The sequence below is a fragment of the Myxine glutinosa genome, chromosome 7 (assembly GCF_964187855.1).
Source record: "Myxine glutinosa chromosome 7, kmMyxGlut1.1, whole genome shotgun sequence".
Lineage (NCBI taxonomy): Eukaryota > Metazoa > Chordata > Myxini > Myxiniformes > Myxinidae > Myxine > Myxine glutinosa.
In genome coordinates, this window is record NC_136267.1 from 69830535 (window position 1) to 69847631 (window position 17097).

The window sequence follows — 17097 nt, forward strand, 5'->3', positions numbered from 1 at the left end:
TGAACAGCCGTTTCAAAGACCTGGAGGGAGGAATGGGATTGAAGAGAGTGAGGGAGTTTGTTCCAGAGGCGGGAGAAAAGAGGAATGAAGGAGTGAAGGTGAGCAGAGATTCTTGATTTTGGCAGTTTAACCATAAGAGGGTTGCAGGCAGATCTTGTGCGACCTGTAGGAATATTTGGGGGACAGAGCCCAGAGAGAGCTGGGGGAGCAAGGCCAGAGAGGAGTCGGTAGAAGACGGAAAGACCACCAACCTGCCTGCGGTGATTAAGTGAAAGGCCCTCGGAGATAGCGTCATCGCGGGAGATTCCAATGATTCTGAATGCTTTGGTTTCAACAGCGTGAAGACGAGCTAGGTGTGAGGCAGGAGCACCAGCCCAGAGGGGAGAGCAGTACTCCATTGAGCTGCGGATGAAAGCCTTGTATGTGGTGAGGAGCTCAGGTGTGCCAAGGAAGGACTTCGCACGACGGAGGATGCCCAGTCGGCGACTGGCTTTGGAGGCCAGCTTGGAAATGTGGTTTTCCCAGGAAAGATCATGGCAGATAGTGAGACCCAAAAGCTTGAGTGACAGAACTTCTTGGAGAGGATTATTCAGAAAGTAGATGGGAGGGTTGTCCAGTCGGTCTTTTCGGAGATACATCGTAAGAGTGTGAGATTTGTCAGGATTGAAAGACATGTTCCACTTGTTTGCCCAGTCTGTGATTTTGTCCAGGTCTGCAGAGAGAGGAGGCTGCAGACTGCCGATCTGAAGGATGAGGAATGGAGCGGCAGAGAGTGGAGTCATCAGCAAAGAGATAGAGAGGATTTTCAAGAGAGTCGGAGAGATCATTGATGAAGACCAGAAAAAGCACAGGGCCCAGAACACTGCCTTGGGGAACTCCAGCCTGAACAGGAAGAGGAGATGAGAGAAACCCATTCAGGGCCACACGTTGACGACGACTAGAGAGGAGGTCTAGGAGGTGGAGATTTCCATGGATACCAAAGGAGGAGTGTTTGGTGAGCAGAGCGGGGTGCCAGACCGTATCGAAGGCACGTGATATGTCGAGGTAGACAGCTCTAATTTCCTGTTTGGCATTGAGGACCTCCATCCATTGTTGAGACAGCAGAAGCAGCATGTCCAGAGTAGAGTGACCTGGTCTGAAACCAAATTGATGATCAGAGATCAAGCCATTGGAGAAGAGGAAATATTTCATATCCGAAGCAATGATGGATTCCATGACTTTGCTGATAATTGGGAGAAGGCTGATTGATCTGTAGTTGCTAGGATCTGTTTTTGCACCTTTTTTGTGCAAAGCGGTGATGTTGGCTGATTTCCAAGCAGATGGCAGTTGACCTTGAGCAAAAGAGAGGGTGAAGAGAACAGGGAGAGGGAGTGAAAGAGCTGAAGAACAGGATTTTAGGACCCGTGGGCTGATGCCGTCAGGTCCAGTTGCAGAATCAGAGTTGAGGATTGACAGAAACTTCTCCACCTTGTCAGGAGAGAAGGACACAGAGTCCAGGAGCAGCTGGGTACGACTGGGTATGGTGGGTACAGAGAGGGATGGGTTTGGAACACAAGATTTAGAGGCAAACACAGAGTTGAGACATTCAGCTTTTTCACGTGCGGAGTCAGCTGTGTAGCCGTTTGAGGTAAGGGAGGGGATGGAGGGGGAACAAACACCAGAAACAGATTTGACCATACGCCACCAGGATTTGGAAGAGGCAGACAGATAAGAGAGTTCGGTCTTGAAAACGGAGAGATATTGTTTCCTGGCTCTCCTGAGGGTGGACACACACTTGTTTCGGGCTTTGTGAAAGGAAATGAGATTTCCTTCCGTTGGATTAGCTTTCCAGGAGACGAAGGCAAGTTGTTTCTGGGAAACAGCCTCACCACAAGATTCCGTGTACCATGGACAGGAGGAAGGGTATGACAACTGAAGACGAGATGGGATAAATCTGTGCATGAGAGAGAGCAATTTACTTTGGAAGAATTCCCAGGATGAGTTGATGTCAGAGGTGGTAGAGATGGGAGACCAGTCCAGATGATTGATGGCTGCTTGAAGACCGTGCCAGTTGGCCTGAGTGAAATGCCAGACTCGTCGACGCTGAGCAGGCTCCCTGAGAATGGTCAGAGAGATGTCCACTTTAACAAGGACATGATCAGATGATCCGATTGGAGCAGAAGAAGAGCAGCAGACATTTTCAGGGAAGTTAGTCATAACCAAGTCTAGAAGAGAAGATGCTCCGTTGACTGGGATCCGGGTCGGGAAATTGACAGATTGTGTCAGTCCCAGTGAGTCGCAGAAGTCCTTTGCTGAGGAGCCATGGCTGGTGAGAGAGGTACCCACACCCAGCCAACTGGCATGGTGACAATTGAAATCACCACATATGAGGAAGACAGAGTTGGGATGAGTAGATAGAAGTTGGTCCATATTATCAGACAGCGAGATGTAGATGGAGTCATCACTGTTTGGTGGACGGTACAACACACATATGAACAAGAGGTGGGAGCGAAGGGGAAGCCATAGCCAGAGGTAGTCCTGGGGGTGAGGTGGAGAGAGTGCAGTGCAGGGCAAGTGAGGAAGAGAGTTTTTGATAAAGATAGCAACCCCACCTCCAGGACGATGCTCAGGTCTATCATACCGGAGGAGGGAGTAACCCGGGAGAGATACTAAGGAATCAGAGACATCATGAAGGAGGAAAGTTTCTGTTAAGCAGATCACGTCTGGTTTGACAGAAGCAACCTGTTTGGAGAGATCAGTTAAGTTTGAACGAAGGCCCCGGATGTTTGAGGTCCATACCGTTAATGAAGAGGAAGGGGGAGCATCGGATACAGAACAGGGGGGAGGAGGGGTAGGGTAAGATGTGGAAGAGGTGGAAGAGGTAGGGAGAGCTGTTGAAGTTGTGTCAGAGATTTCAGAATAGCTCGGAGAAAGGGAAGGATGGGGCGGACAAAAGGTTTGATGGTGATTGGGTGAGGCACAATGAGGTGTTATTTGAGGAGGGGGAAGAGCGAGGCAGAAGGTTGGGGGAGATGGAGGTGAGAGTTGGAAGGGGGAAGAAGCGGGGAGGACGCTTTGAGGAGGGGGAGTGAGAGGGGGGAAATTGAGAAGAAATGAGGGTGGGGAGATTTGAAGGGGAGGGGTGAGGGGGGAGTTTGGGAGGGAAGGGACAAGGGGAGGGATTTGAAAGGGATGGGATATGGGGGAGATTTGGAGGGGAGGGGTTATGGGGAAGATTTGGAGGGGAGGGGTGAGATTGGATTTTAGAAAGCGTACGATTAATGGGAAACGAACATTTATTGCAAAATGAGTTTCTTGTGACCTTCGAGTTAAAAATACGTTTAAGGACGCTGGATGGAGGATGGAGTGCAGGAGAGTTTAGGGAATGTAGAAAAAAGGCACTATAGGAGATGGAATTTTTTTGGGGGATGAATAGATTTGGTGAGCAAGTCGAAAGCAGCCTTTTAAAGAAGAAGAAGAAGAAGAAAAAGGTGTTATAATATATGACGGAATACAGAACTTGAGGGGAAAGTGTAAACATTGAAGGTTAATAACAGTGAAAACTATCTGGGGAAATGGGGGAGAAACACGTGGTCGAAGAACGAACGAACGAATAAGAATGAATAAACGAACGAATAAGAATGAATAAACGAATGAGAACAAGAATAAGAACAGAGAAGGAAATGTTTTTTTTTTTTTTTTTTTTTTGAGTTGAGATTTACACAAGGAAGTAGGCTATGGGGTGAAAAGACTGGGAAAACAGAGAACGAAAGTTATTGGATCACAAACGACGGACCGCTGAGAGAAAAACAAAGCCTCAAGGTTGTACACTGTACAAGGCCTCAAGACATGACACAAATTAACACGATTTTCAATACAGGTATGAAAGATTTGCACCGAAAATCTTCCTCAGGACACAATATACGTACACACACCATAAAATAAATACAGTTATAACGAAAATACAAATGGGAACAATTACTTAACTTCGATTTCAAATCGCTCGCGATGCGGCAAAGGCCTTGCTCGCGACGCGGCAAACAGACGATTAATTTATGAAAGATAAACACCGAGAAACTTCCAAGGTGCACACTATAACTTCACACACCGAAAGATAAATACAGTTTCGACAAAATACAATTGTGAACAGACTTAACTTTGAAAACGTGGAGACCGTGTGGAGCTTCGAAAATCCCTGCCGCCGTCTCCAAGATCTCGCGAGATCTCCTGGACAGTTTGAATGTTATAGGAATAAAAGTTTAAATCCTTATGCAATATGCGGTGTAGTGACGTGTGCGAAATGCTTAAGGCTGATGCATGCATTCGGCTGGAGCGATGCAGACTTCTCAAAACTTTTTATTATTTTACAAGCACCTTCAACTTTCAAATGATGATGATGATGGTGATGAATTAAAATCCCATGAATTCCTCGAAATCTGAGGATGACCCAAATGATGGTCCTGAAATGTCATGCACTCAGGGAGAGGCAGGAGGGGGAGCAGTTGAGGATGTTGGTGAGGACGCTGGTGAGGACACTGAGAGGGTGGGGTGGGTGCTGATGGTCTTGAGGTGGAGGGAGCAGGGCTGAAGAAATGCAGATAGATGATCGTAAATTCGTTTGGCCTTTTCAAAGACATATTCTTCTGCATGTTGTCCTCGATCCATGTGCTGAGAGCCTTCTCCATCCTTTCTTTGTGGATATCACGGACATAGGTGACCACCTTCGTACTCAATACAGCGCACGCTGAAATACTCTCACGAATCGCCTTCTCGTTCTTCCATATGTAGCGAACGGTGGATTCATGACGCCATAATGCCTGCCCACAGAGGCCGCACTCTCTCCTCTCGAAAGCTGGTTGAGCAGCTCCACTTTCTGGTTCAGGCTCATCACTTCCTCTTGGTAGTCAACACATCTCCGGCACTGGTCTTGCGCTTGGGAGTCATGATTGAACGATGAGCAGAGTGTGAGTCAAAAACGCAGGTCAAAGCAACAGGATAAGAAGAATGAGCGAGAGGGCGTGCCATCATTGGCTGAGGGCATGGCATCATTGGCTGAGGGCATGGCATCATTGGCTGAGGGCATGGCATCATTGGCTGAGGGCGTGGCATCATAGGCTGAGGGCGTGGCATTATCGGCTGAGGGCGTGACATCATTGGCTGACAGCGTGGCATTATTGGCTGAGGGAGTGGCATCATTGGCTGAGGGCATGGCATCATTGGCTGAGGATGCTGCTGTGCTGCTCATGCAATATCCTCTGTCCAATGCTCATGCTGGTTTTGCTCATGCTGTGCAATATACAATGCTCATGCTGGTTAGGGCAGGAATTTGGAATTTGGCCATGGTGCTGGCGATAGCTCACCTACTCTCCGCAAAGGACACAATGGGATCCACATTCGCTAATAATTTCTGGGAGATTGGATGCCCGTTTAACATCCATCTGAGAGACGACACGCACATTGAGGAATCGCTCTGCCTGTGAAACACCAGGATGACAGTTTATAGCTGGGTTTGGATGCAAACCAAGGCTAGACAGTTTACTGGAAAGTGTGCGTACTTCTCTTCTCGGCCATCCCGTCAGCACTTGTTTCCCTGTGAAGATAATGAAACTGGGGAAAACAGTTAAGGCAAAGTAAAGACAAAGGAAATGTTTTATTGAGTTTGGGCAATATTCTGATTGATTTGTTTTGAGTTTGCCTTGTCTGTTGGAGAATGCAAATTTTGTGGCCCTGAATTTATGAAAAATTTGCCCTTCTGGGAGCATTGTAATTGAGGAGATAATGTGCCCATCCATATGATGCAGGAAGGGAGTCAGATGATGGAATGTCTTCGATGGAGAGGTCGATCGCTACTCGGCAGGCAATCCGCCCAAAAATAATGGTACCAGTGGAGCCTCAAAGTAAGTACTCTCCTAACAGTCGGCGATGTGAACACACAACTCCATAACATTGCTAAACTCTTTATTTATTTTTGTTTCGGTTATTTTTTGTAAGCAATGTGCCAGCTCTTATACAATAAGGGTGCTACTTTTTGTTGCTCTAGTTTTTTGTTTCATTTTTATTATTATTATTTCAGCCATGCTGTTCCTTCCTCATTGGGTTTTTTTTGTTTGTTTGTTTTTTGTTTGTTTTGTTGTGGTTTTTCTTTGTCCACCATATTACCAACCCTCAACCCAACACTAGTTTGTCGTCACCACCGCCGTCCCTACCCCTCGCCATCGCCCACCCCTTCATCCACCCCATCATCGGTGGGCCTAAACCTCTCCGGCCCACCAGAATACAACAGCCTTTATCCGAGGCCAGCTGGGGGGCCGGTTGACAGGGCCACCCTCAAGGGTAAGGATATTGTCAGTGATCTAATGTTATGTATATATTAGGTAAATGTGTTTCACAAAGATGTGACGTTTTGGATTTCCATGATTTGTGGTGCCACATTAATCCAACCTAACCTCCAACAGAATCAGCAGTGCGTTTACCCAATGGGGACTGTGGCTTGGCGAATGACGGAGTGGTACTCGGAGGTGGTTCTTTGGGTCCGTCTGATGAGCTGTCAAATCACATCCCACCCACGGCTGTGGTATGGCCAGGGCAACCCCTTAAAAGCTTTGTGCCTGTTGTGGTGTCTGCTCATCCTGCGTCTCCCAGCTTGGTGCTTGGCTCTGCAGGTATGGTAATCAAAGGTATATGACCTTAGATTTGTTAGTTTAATTGTTGCCTGCATAGATGCAGGTATTAGAGACCAACACTTTCATCTCCACTGTTATTACGAGGCATAACCCTTATAAGTTTATAAATACATTTGTATAATACAAGGTCACATGACACTGATTTTACGATGCGTTTTAGCCATTTTGTCTGAACTGTTCGTGCAGCCAACTTGTCTTTTGTTTTGATTTGTCGACTGCGTGGAATATTTTTTCCATACTCTCCATGCTGTTTATCTTCTTGTATCTTAAGAACTGGCATGATATTTGGAACGGACAAATGGTACAATGGCCCAGGTGGCAGTTGGAGATTTGTCCTCTCCTCTGTGTAACCGTACCACGACTCAATTGGTATTAAAACAGACATTCTGAGTTTTGGTATTCCTGGCTTTTATCCGGAGTGCTCTCCTTGCCGTTACATAATATTTAGATTGATCCTTATGAGCCATTATGAAGAGATTGTCAATCATCAATACTAACACCAAAACGGTGATTTTCCTGAAAGTTCAAATGTTTATGAGGTACTTTAAAATAATTTATGTTCTTCAAAAGCACTTTTTTCCATGACACCATGCCAGTGGTTCCATATAATTACTTATTGCTTTTCCAAAAATTGGTGCTAGGTTCTTCTGTGCACGATACATGGATTGAATGGCCTTAATGACACCACTAAAGCGCGGCGTTACGCACGCTGCTTGCGAGCAAGGAGGAAGCGGACAAGCGGTAACTTATAAGCGTCTTTATTTCAGGAGCTCACTGTAACACTAAGCTGCTCAGGGCTGCGCACCCCGTGTATATCGTGAGGCCACGCCTCTCTCCCTGGCGTGGCCCATCCCCACTTGGTGTGCGGGGTGATGTCACCACGTCAGTGCTTTCGTGTCCGCCACACGCGCCCCCCCAGAATACCCGCGCACCTGAAGGGTCAGTTTGCGGGGCAAACAGATGACCCGGCCGAAGTGCCCCCTGGCGACTGGCGGCGTCTGGGATGCAGGGATGCCATCTGGGATGCCTCCGGCTGCAGGACCGGGGGGCGGCGGGGCTGGGCGGTGCCGGGGGTCTGCCCGCAGGGGGGTGGCCCCGACGCGGGGGTCGGGCCACTGGCGGTGGATGGTCCACGTCGAGGTGGGCCGGCTTGAGGCGGTCTACAGAAACGCGGTCAGGAGTACCGCCGATGTCCAGGGTGAAGTGCTTTCGTGTCCGCCACACCACTCTCATTTGGGGTGTAGGTAAAGCTTCGGCAGGTTTGGTATGGGGGAGCAGGAGTGAAAGAGTTAACTAAAGAAATGGTGGACGGTATTACATCACCATTATAAATGGTGATGAGGCTTTACCCAACAGGGTTGGTGTGGTGGCACAGCCAAGTAAATGAGTGAACCAGAAAAAGAGTGATCGGTGTTAATGTCACCATTCGTTAATGTCAGCAGGGTTGGTGTGGAGAAGCCGTCACCGTCAGTTCGGCTACTGTAGGCAGGGCTGGTTATTGTTGTTGTTGTTGTTGTTGTTGTTGTTTTTGTTGTCACCTCGGTCCTTAGTAAAGTTAAACAAACAGTGGAACTCAAGTATCTAGCAACATCCACCAGCCGCTCCCAGTGATCTAGTGTAGAAAAGATGTTGAAGAGGTGTCTTTGTTGAACCAGAGGAGCAGCTAGTCATAATGTGTGTGTGGTGGTTCATGGATCAGATAGACAGATGGGACATGTTGGGTTGAGTGTGGGTTGGATCCTATGTTGATATTGTATAAGTGAGAGGTGGGGCAGGACTTGTGTGGTTGAACAGGCAGGCACCACCTTATCATTTGTTTACTGCTGAAGCAGCTATGGTAAGATTCAACGTTCATATATGGGGCTCATGAAATGTTGGTAGTTTGATGGGAAAGGGTACTCTCGACAGGGCTCGTTGTTGTTGAGAGGATATAGGATTGTAAATCAAAAGAAGAGTGTGGAGAGCTTGTTTGCAAGAGACCAAATGGACAGGAATTAGTGAAAGGAAGCTAGGTAAAGGATGTAAAGGTCTTTACGCTGAAGATGATGATGTAGTAGTTGTAGTAGTAGTAGTAGTAGTCGTAGTAGTCGTCGTCGTCGTCGTCGTCGTCGTCGTAGTCGTCGTCGTAAGAGTCGTCGTCATATTAGTCGTCGTAATAGTCGTAGTAGTAGTCGTCGTAGTGGTCGTCGTCGTCTATTGTGCATGATAGAAGGTTGGTTATCTGAGTTGGAGAGGACGTTTAACTTCTGCAGTGCTAACACCATTGTTTTACCTTTTTGCTTGATGCTGATATACTATGGCGAAGTTAAGGCCACCTGTCATCCCAACCATTTTGGAAAGGTGAGGCCAGCAATATTGAGAGTTGGCAATTGACATTAATTAATCTCCAATCAACATGTGTCAACAATTGTGTCAATCTGCAATCAACAACATGTGTCAATCTCCAATCAACAATTGTGTCAATCTGCAATCAACAACATGTGCCAATCTCCAATCAACAATTGTGTCAATCTGCAATCAACAACATGTGCCAATCTCCAATCAACAATTGTGTCAATCTGCAATCAACAACATGTGTCAATCTCCAATCAACAATTGTGTCAATCTGCAATCAACAACATGTGCCAATCTCCAATCAACAATTGTGTCAATCTGCAATCAACAACATGTGCCAATCTCCAATCAACAATTGTGTCAATCTGCAATCAACAACATGTGTCAATCTCCAATCGACAATTGTGTCAATCTGCAATCAACAACATGTGTCAATCTCCAATCAACAATTGTGTCAATCTGCAATCAACAACATGTGCCAATCTCCAATCAACAATTGTGTCAATCTGCAATCAACAACATGTGTCAATCTCCAATCAACAATTGTGTCAATCTGCAATCAACAACATGTGCCAATCTCCAATCAACAATTGTGTCAATCTGCAATCAACAACATGTGCCAATCTCCAATCAACAATTGTGTCAATCTGCAATCAACAACATGTGTCAATCTCCAATCGACAATTGTGTCAATCTGCAATCAACAACATGTGCCAATCTCAAATCAACAATTGTGTCCTTGCTTGCAAAATTGCAGAATTAATTTTTTTATCACCGCATTTATCTTGCCAATGAAGAATCTGCTATTTAGGATTTGTCAGTATTTTGATAGAAGCAACAATTGTACATTCGTACAGAAATTTTGTACATTGTGAAATTTGAATTTTTGAAACTAAGGGGTTAGAAAAATAAGTGTAGCGAGGAAAATGTTTCACCTACCACAGCCCCTCTTGATTTAATGGATTTTGAGATTAGGGTTGACACCTTTTAGGTGGCCCGTGTGCTCTCGTAGCTTAGAACTTTCTTCTTTAACAGAGATGTATTTAGAGTGAAGTTGTCTTCTTGTTATATCTGCCATGGGAGGGGTGGTGTTGCCATTAACATTAGGTAGGAAGGCATTGTTCAGTTTCACGTTCTCTATAGACAAAGCCAGGGGCCAGGCAAGGTAAGAAGAAACAGGATATTTTTGGACTCTTCCATCACGTGTGGGCTGAACACCCCACCCGGCGGCCAACAATCATCCGGGCCTTACTGGTGATGACATTGTGTTCGAGTGACATGCTCTGTAGTGAAATTATACCGAAGGGTGAACCCAGGGAGTGCTCGCTTATCCCACTAAAAGGGGCGTCTATAAGACCCGGGACAACCGCGGGGCACGGACACTCCAGCGGCACTTACTGTGACATAGTCCTGTAGTTTGAATGGTATGTATGCCCCTATATGCTGCGCCTGTTTTGTTTCACCTATTGATATCGGACATTGCCCATGTAATACTCTGATTCTAATGTCTGTTGCATGAATGTATTTTACAGGATGTTACTACAGATCTAAATGATATTAAACCTACCCAAGGGACAAGTCGTGTCTGTGCTTGATTTTCACGACATTTAATATCATTTAGATCGACGAAATGACTGAACACAAGATGATCATGGTACCGATTCTCGATGCCGACGCTCAAGCCGAGGGGTCGAGATCGGAGTTCACCCACTGGCTCAAAACGCTGGAGTATTACTTCGCCGCTCATGAAACAGAGCCCACCGCCGCGGTGAAGCTGTACGTGTTACAGTCGAAGGTCCATCACAGCGTTTACCGGAGCATTGCTCGATTTGAGACGTACGCTACGGCTCTGGCTGAGCTAAAGTGACTATACATAAAGAAACGGAGCGCCGTGCACGGCCGGCATCAACTCTCCCAGCGGCGACAACAACCATCGGAATAGATCGATCGCTACGCGCAGGAGCTGCGTTACCTATTGGCGGACTGCGTCCAAGAGGTACGGACCCATGAGCAAGTTCAGGATGACCTTCTCTGAGATTCTTTCGTCTCTGGAATTAATTCTGGAGTCTTGAGGCTCCGACTCTTGGAGACCGCGGAGCTGACATTTACGGAGGCACTACGGCTGGCACGCGTCTTTACAGATGCCCGTGAACAATCCACCGCTTATGACCACCCACGAGTCGTGGCGGGGACTTCTCAACTCGCGCGACCGGAGAGGGTTACCGCCAAGGATATGGGGGCGGACCCGACCACCACGGCCGGGTCTCTGGGTGCTCCTGAAGCGGACTCCGCTTCCGGCCTAACTGCTGCTGCCGCTGCCCGGCCACGGCCTGACCGGTACGCAAAGTGTTATTTTTGTGGGAATCGGCAGCACCCTAGATCTGAATGCCCGGCTCGGGAGGCCATATGCCATCTATGCTCCACCAAGGGCCATTTTGCAAAGGTCTGCAGGAAGGCCGCACAGAGCACGCGCACCCGCGCGACCTTGAATGGGCTTATCGCTGAGCCAACAGATCGAGCACCGGACGGGGCGCCTCACTCGGCTTTGATGAGCAGACCTCCTTCTCGCGGGCCTCTGGCTGCACGCACGACCTTGGTGAGATACACCGGGCCGCCGAAACAAATGGCGCGAACGCGACCGGCCGCGGAGCGACCGACCTTGACTGGCGTTCGAACGCCTCCTTCAAACAAGCGACATGCTCCTGCTTTGGAAACTCCTCTTGATGTGCGGCAAATGCAGCACGTGACTCGAGCGCCATCTGACGGCGGCTCTTACGAATTACACGCACTCACTCCGGCATATGAAACTGCAGATGAGGCAACTATGCGCTTGTCATGAGGATCCTCCACGGGCTGCCCAAACGACCGGCAAACTGCAGCCGGCGTGGGAACGTCCTCTGACAGAGGGTATTACGATTTATATGCTCCTGCTGAGGCCCAACCTGCCAACGATGCCCCGGGCTGCCCGAACGACCAGAAGATTGCAGCCGGAGTGGGATCCACTCGCGAGGCGCGATCTTCTCTCCCGGCCGGTACAATACCTGCCGGGTCTGCCGGCCTTGCGCAGGCCATCATTCCGCTCAAGGTCGCGGGCGTTTTTGCGCAAGCTTTGATTGACACGGGGTCTACGGATAGTTTTATCGATCAACGACTAGTGCATCAACATGGGTGGCCGGTTCTCGGGACAACACGACGGATCTTCATGGCCTCCCAAGGACTTCGGCTGAGCACAAAAGGGGCATGTCGATTGAAACTTGTGATAAAGGGACGCACGTTCCCAGACGTGTATCTCATGGTATTACCTGCTTTATGTGCCGACGTTCTGTTAGGACTTGATTTCCTTAAGCGACATGGACGTTTGGAAATAGACTTCGGTGGGCTGGACACGCTTGCTGTGTGCGCCCTTGCTCAGATGGATGTGGAGCCTCTCTCGCTGTTCCCCAACCTGACCACTGATTGTACCCCTGTAGCCGTAAAATCGCGGCGCTACTCTCGCGCAGACGCGCAATTCATTGCGGAAGAAACGGCCCAGCTCTTAAAGGACGGTATTATAGAACCCAGTAGGTCGCCGTGGCGGGCCCAAGTCTTAGTGGTGCAAAGTGAGGCCCACCGCCGGCGCATGGTAATCGACTACTCACAGACGATTAATCGATTTACCCAGCTGGATGCCTACCCCTTACCGGGGATGGATGCCCTGGTACGCCAGGTGGCCCTGTAATCCGTTTATAGCACTCTCGATCTGCGTAGTGCGTATCATCAGGTCCCCATCTCTAGGGCTGATCGCGTCTTTACAGCCTTTGAATCGGGTCAGCGGTTGTACCAGTTCACTCGACTCCCTTTTGGGGTAACTAACGGGGTCACTTGTTTTCAGAGGGCTATGGATGACCTCGTTGCGAAGGAGAACTTGACCGATGTCTTTGTCTATCTGGACAATCTTACAGTTTGTGGGTATGACCAGGAGCATCACGACGCTAATCTGAAGCGCTTTCTCGAGGTCGCGCGGAAATATCGCCTAACCATGAATGCGGCTAAGTGTCGTTACTCTCTACGCACGGTAGATCTTTTGGGGTACACCGTGACCCATGGCTCTGTCTCTCCGGATAAGGAGCGTCTGCGACCTTTGCTCGATATGGCTCCGCCTAGCGATCGGGCTTCGCTGAAACACGCTCTTGGGCTGTTCGCCCACTATTCAAAGTGGGTGCAAAATTTCTCCGCGAAGCTCCGCCCCCTCGTGGCCTGCGACACGTTCCCCATGGGCCCGGCCGCCATGGCGGCCTTCGAGGGCCTTAAAGCCGACATCGCTGGCGCCGCTGTAGCGACGATTGACGAGAGTGCCTCTTTCGTCTTGGAAAGTGATGCCTCAGATCATGCAATAGCGGCGACTCTCTCCCAAGGGGGACGCCCTGTGGCTTTCTTTTTGCGGACTCTCACCTCCGCCGAGCAGAGGCATTGGTCTGTTGAAAAGGAAGCGTACGCGATCGTCGAATCAATTCGGCGATGGCGGCCGTACCTGCTTGGGCGCTGGGTGGTGTTTCCAAATCGTCACGGACCAACAAAGCGTTGCATTTATGTACGACACCTTACATGCTCAGCGCATTAAGAATGAGAAAATCACCCGTTGGCGTATCGAACTCGCCGACTTCTGCTACACCATCAAATACCGCCCGGGGACGGATAACCTGGTCGCCGACGCCTTATCGAGGCCGGCCACTTGCGCGGGGGTTGTAACTTTGGAGGGACTGCACGTTTTGCACGGCACTATGTGTCATCCCGGGGTGGCACGTTTCGCCATTTTGTGCGCAGTGGTAATCTGCCGTACTCGATTGAGGACATCCACCGAATCTGCCGTGATTGCACTATCTGTGCGGAGCTCAAACCGCGTTTTTACAACCCTCCTATGGTTAGGGCTACTGGACCGTGGGAGCGCTTGGCGATGGACTTCAAAGGGCCGCTGCCAGTGTCGAGTAACTCGTTATCTGCTCACTATCGTTGATGAGTATTCACGATTCCCCTTTGCTTATACGTGCGGGGATATGTCGGCTGCCACGGTTATCCGGTGCCTGCAGAATTTGTTTTCTATGTTTGGGTATCCGGCCTACGTGCATACCGATCGGGGTGCGGTGTTCCTGTCTCAGGAGGTGAGGGGCTACTTGCTCCAGAATAATGTCGCTTCGAGCTACACCACCCCGTACTGGCCCCAGGCGAATGGGCAGATCGAACGCTTTAATGGGATTATATGGAGGGCCGTCATGCTAAGCCTCCGGACCCTCGGCCGAGGCCTCGATAAATGGGCGTGGTCGCTACCTGCAGCTCTAAACTCGATCCGGGCTCTCCTATGTACCGCCACCAACCAGACTCCTCACGAAAGACTGTTCCACCACCCTAGAAGCTCGGGTAGTATCCAATCTTTACCCAGCTGGCTCGCTGAGCCGGGGCCCGCCTATCTCAAATGAGCGGTTCGCGCTAGCAAGTACGACCCCCTTGTTGATAAGGTGCGGGTCCTCCAGGCTAATCCCGAGCATGCTCGTGTGTTAACGGCGGACGGCCGCGAGTCTACTGTCTCTGTACGCCATCTCGCCCCTTGTGGGGACGACGACAGGGATATCGACGAACCCATCTACGAGTCTATGGACTCTACCGAAGCTTCCTCTATGGAACTACTACCGTCACTTCCGTCGTCACCCACTCCCTTGCCAGAAGGCGCTGGGGCGCCCCCTCCGACACCCACCTCCGGCAGCTATTCCGATGCGGGGGACTCCGGGCTTGGGGACGCCGTACCCGGTAGTTTCCGAACACGAACTGGCAGGGTAGTTTGCCGCCCCGACCGCTACGGGTGGACCGACTGACGTGGATTGACGTGGCCCTTTCGATTATTGCTGACGCTTGCTTGCAACCTGCCGAGCGGCAGTATAGTTCTAACGGCGGGGAGAATGTAGTGAAATTATACCGAAGGTGAACCCAGGGAGTGCTCGCTTATCCCACTAAAAGGGGCGTCTATAAGACCCGGGACAACCGCGGGGCACGGACACTCCAGTGGCACTTACTGTGACATAGTCCTGTAGTTTGAATGGTATGTATGCCCCTATATGCTGCGCCTGTTTTGTTTCACCTATTGATATCGGACATTGCCCATGTAATACTCTGATTCTAATGTCTGTTGCATGAATGTATTTTACAGGATGTTACTACAGATCTAAATGATATTAAACCTACCCAAGGGACAAGTCGTGTCTGTGCTTGATTTTCACGACATGCTCCATCATTGGCCGGTCCCAGATTGTGAGCAAAGCATGCTTGTTAGTGGCCTCGGGGGAAGGTGATAAAGCTACTGCTCACAGGGGTGGGAAATCAGTTGCAATTGGGACAAGAACGGCACTTGGAGAGCGCAATGTCTTGCCTCGAGCATTAATTTTAAACAAAAATACCATTGTTAACTGAACACGCTACTCTTATGACTCACTGCTAGTAGGACCCATATACCCATATCATCCATGCACTCTATTATGTCACATAGTTTATTGCATGGGTCATAAACTTAATTCTTCACTCACATTGGGTCATAGATCAGATATATAAAGTTACAGATGTTTGGTTAAGGATTTCAATTCGACCAATTATGGCTGGAATACCACTTCACTGATGACATCATCTTTATCACCCGATATGCCCCCATGGGGAGTTCATGACATGCAAAGTTTAAATTTTTTTCGTTGAGCGTTTTCGGAGAAAATGATGTCCAATTTTCTTTTTCCTTTAATCCAATATGGCTGCCATACCATGTGACCTAAAACATCAGAGTTAGCAATGAAATATTCTCTATAGGGAGTCACTCCTATGTTTAAAGTTTTGTATCGATTGGAGAAGCGGTGTGTCCGTGATAGGTTTTTGTTACCGTGATAACTCAAAAACGGCTTAAGGGAATTAGGTCAAACTTGTTACATGTACAGGATGTATAATGATGTAAAGATAAACAGATTAGATTATGGAGTCAAAAGGTCAGATGTCCTGTTAGGTAAAAATTTTGTTGCTGCGCTAACTTATGAACCAGTGATGGGATTTTGACCAAACTTGGTATGAGTACATATTATGATGCAAAGATGAAGTCATTCGATTATGGCATCAAAGGTCAGAGGTCATATCAGGTAAAAATGTGATATTTGAGAACAGCTGAGGGGATTTAAATCAAACTTGGTTCAAGTATGTCTTATGATGTAATAATATGGGCTGAGGCATATCTGTCGAAGAGTACCATTCTAGTTTTCCTTTAATCCTAATATATTAATCGAATATTAATCGAATTAATCGAATTAATCGAATCCTAATATATTTTCCTAATAAAATAATCGAATGACTCTGATTCTGCAACTGGACCCGACGGCATCAGCCCACGGGTCCTAAAATCCTGCTCTGCTGCTCTATCTCACCCTCTCTCTGTTCTCTTCACCCTCTCTTTTGCTCAAGGTCAACTGCCATCTGCTTGGAAATCAGCCAACATCACCGCTTTGCACAAAAAAGGTGCAAAAACAGATCCTAGCAACTACAGACCAATCAGCCTTCTCCCAATTATCAGCAAAGTCATGGAATCCATCATTGCTTCGGATATGAAATCTTTCCTCTTCTCCAATGGCTTGATCTCTGATCATCAATTTGGTTTCAGACCAGGTCACTCTACTCTGGACATGCTGCTTCTGCTGTCTCAACAATGGATGGAGGTCCTCAATGCCAAACAGGAAATTAGAGCTGTCTCCCTCGACATATCACGTGCCTTCGACACGGTCTGGCACCCCGCTCTGCTCACCAAACTCTCCTCCTTTGGTATCCATGGAAATCTCCACGCATGGCTGGCGGACTTCCTCTCTAGTCGTCGTCAACGTGTGGCCCTGAATGGGTTTCTCTCATCTCCTCTTCCTGTTCAGGCTGGAGTTCCCCAAGGCATTGTTCTGGGCCCCGTGCTTTTTCTGGTCTTCATCAATGATCTCTCTGACTCTCTCGAAAATCCTCTCTATCTCTTTGCTGATGACTCCACTCTCTGCCGCTCCATTCCTCTTCCCTCAGATCGGCAGTCTGCTGCCTCCTCACTCTCTGAAGACCTGGACAAAAT

General features: G+C 48.6%; 1 protein-coding gene across 1 annotated transcript in view; it reads left to right on the forward strand.

Moving 5' to 3' along the window:
* LOC137431314 (neogenin) overlaps positions 1 to 17097 on the forward strand; it is a 343015-nt gene that overhangs the window by 310407 nt on the left and 15511 nt on the right. The window contains exons 25-27 of the mRNA XM_078782693.1: positions 5781 to 5876; positions 6160 to 6312; positions 6435 to 6641. Of these exons, the coding sequence (XP_078638819.1) occupies positions 5781 to 5876; positions 6160 to 6312; positions 6435 to 6641 (456 nt within the window). The remainder of the gene's footprint in view (positions 1 to 5780; positions 5877 to 6159; positions 6313 to 6434; positions 6642 to 17097) is intronic.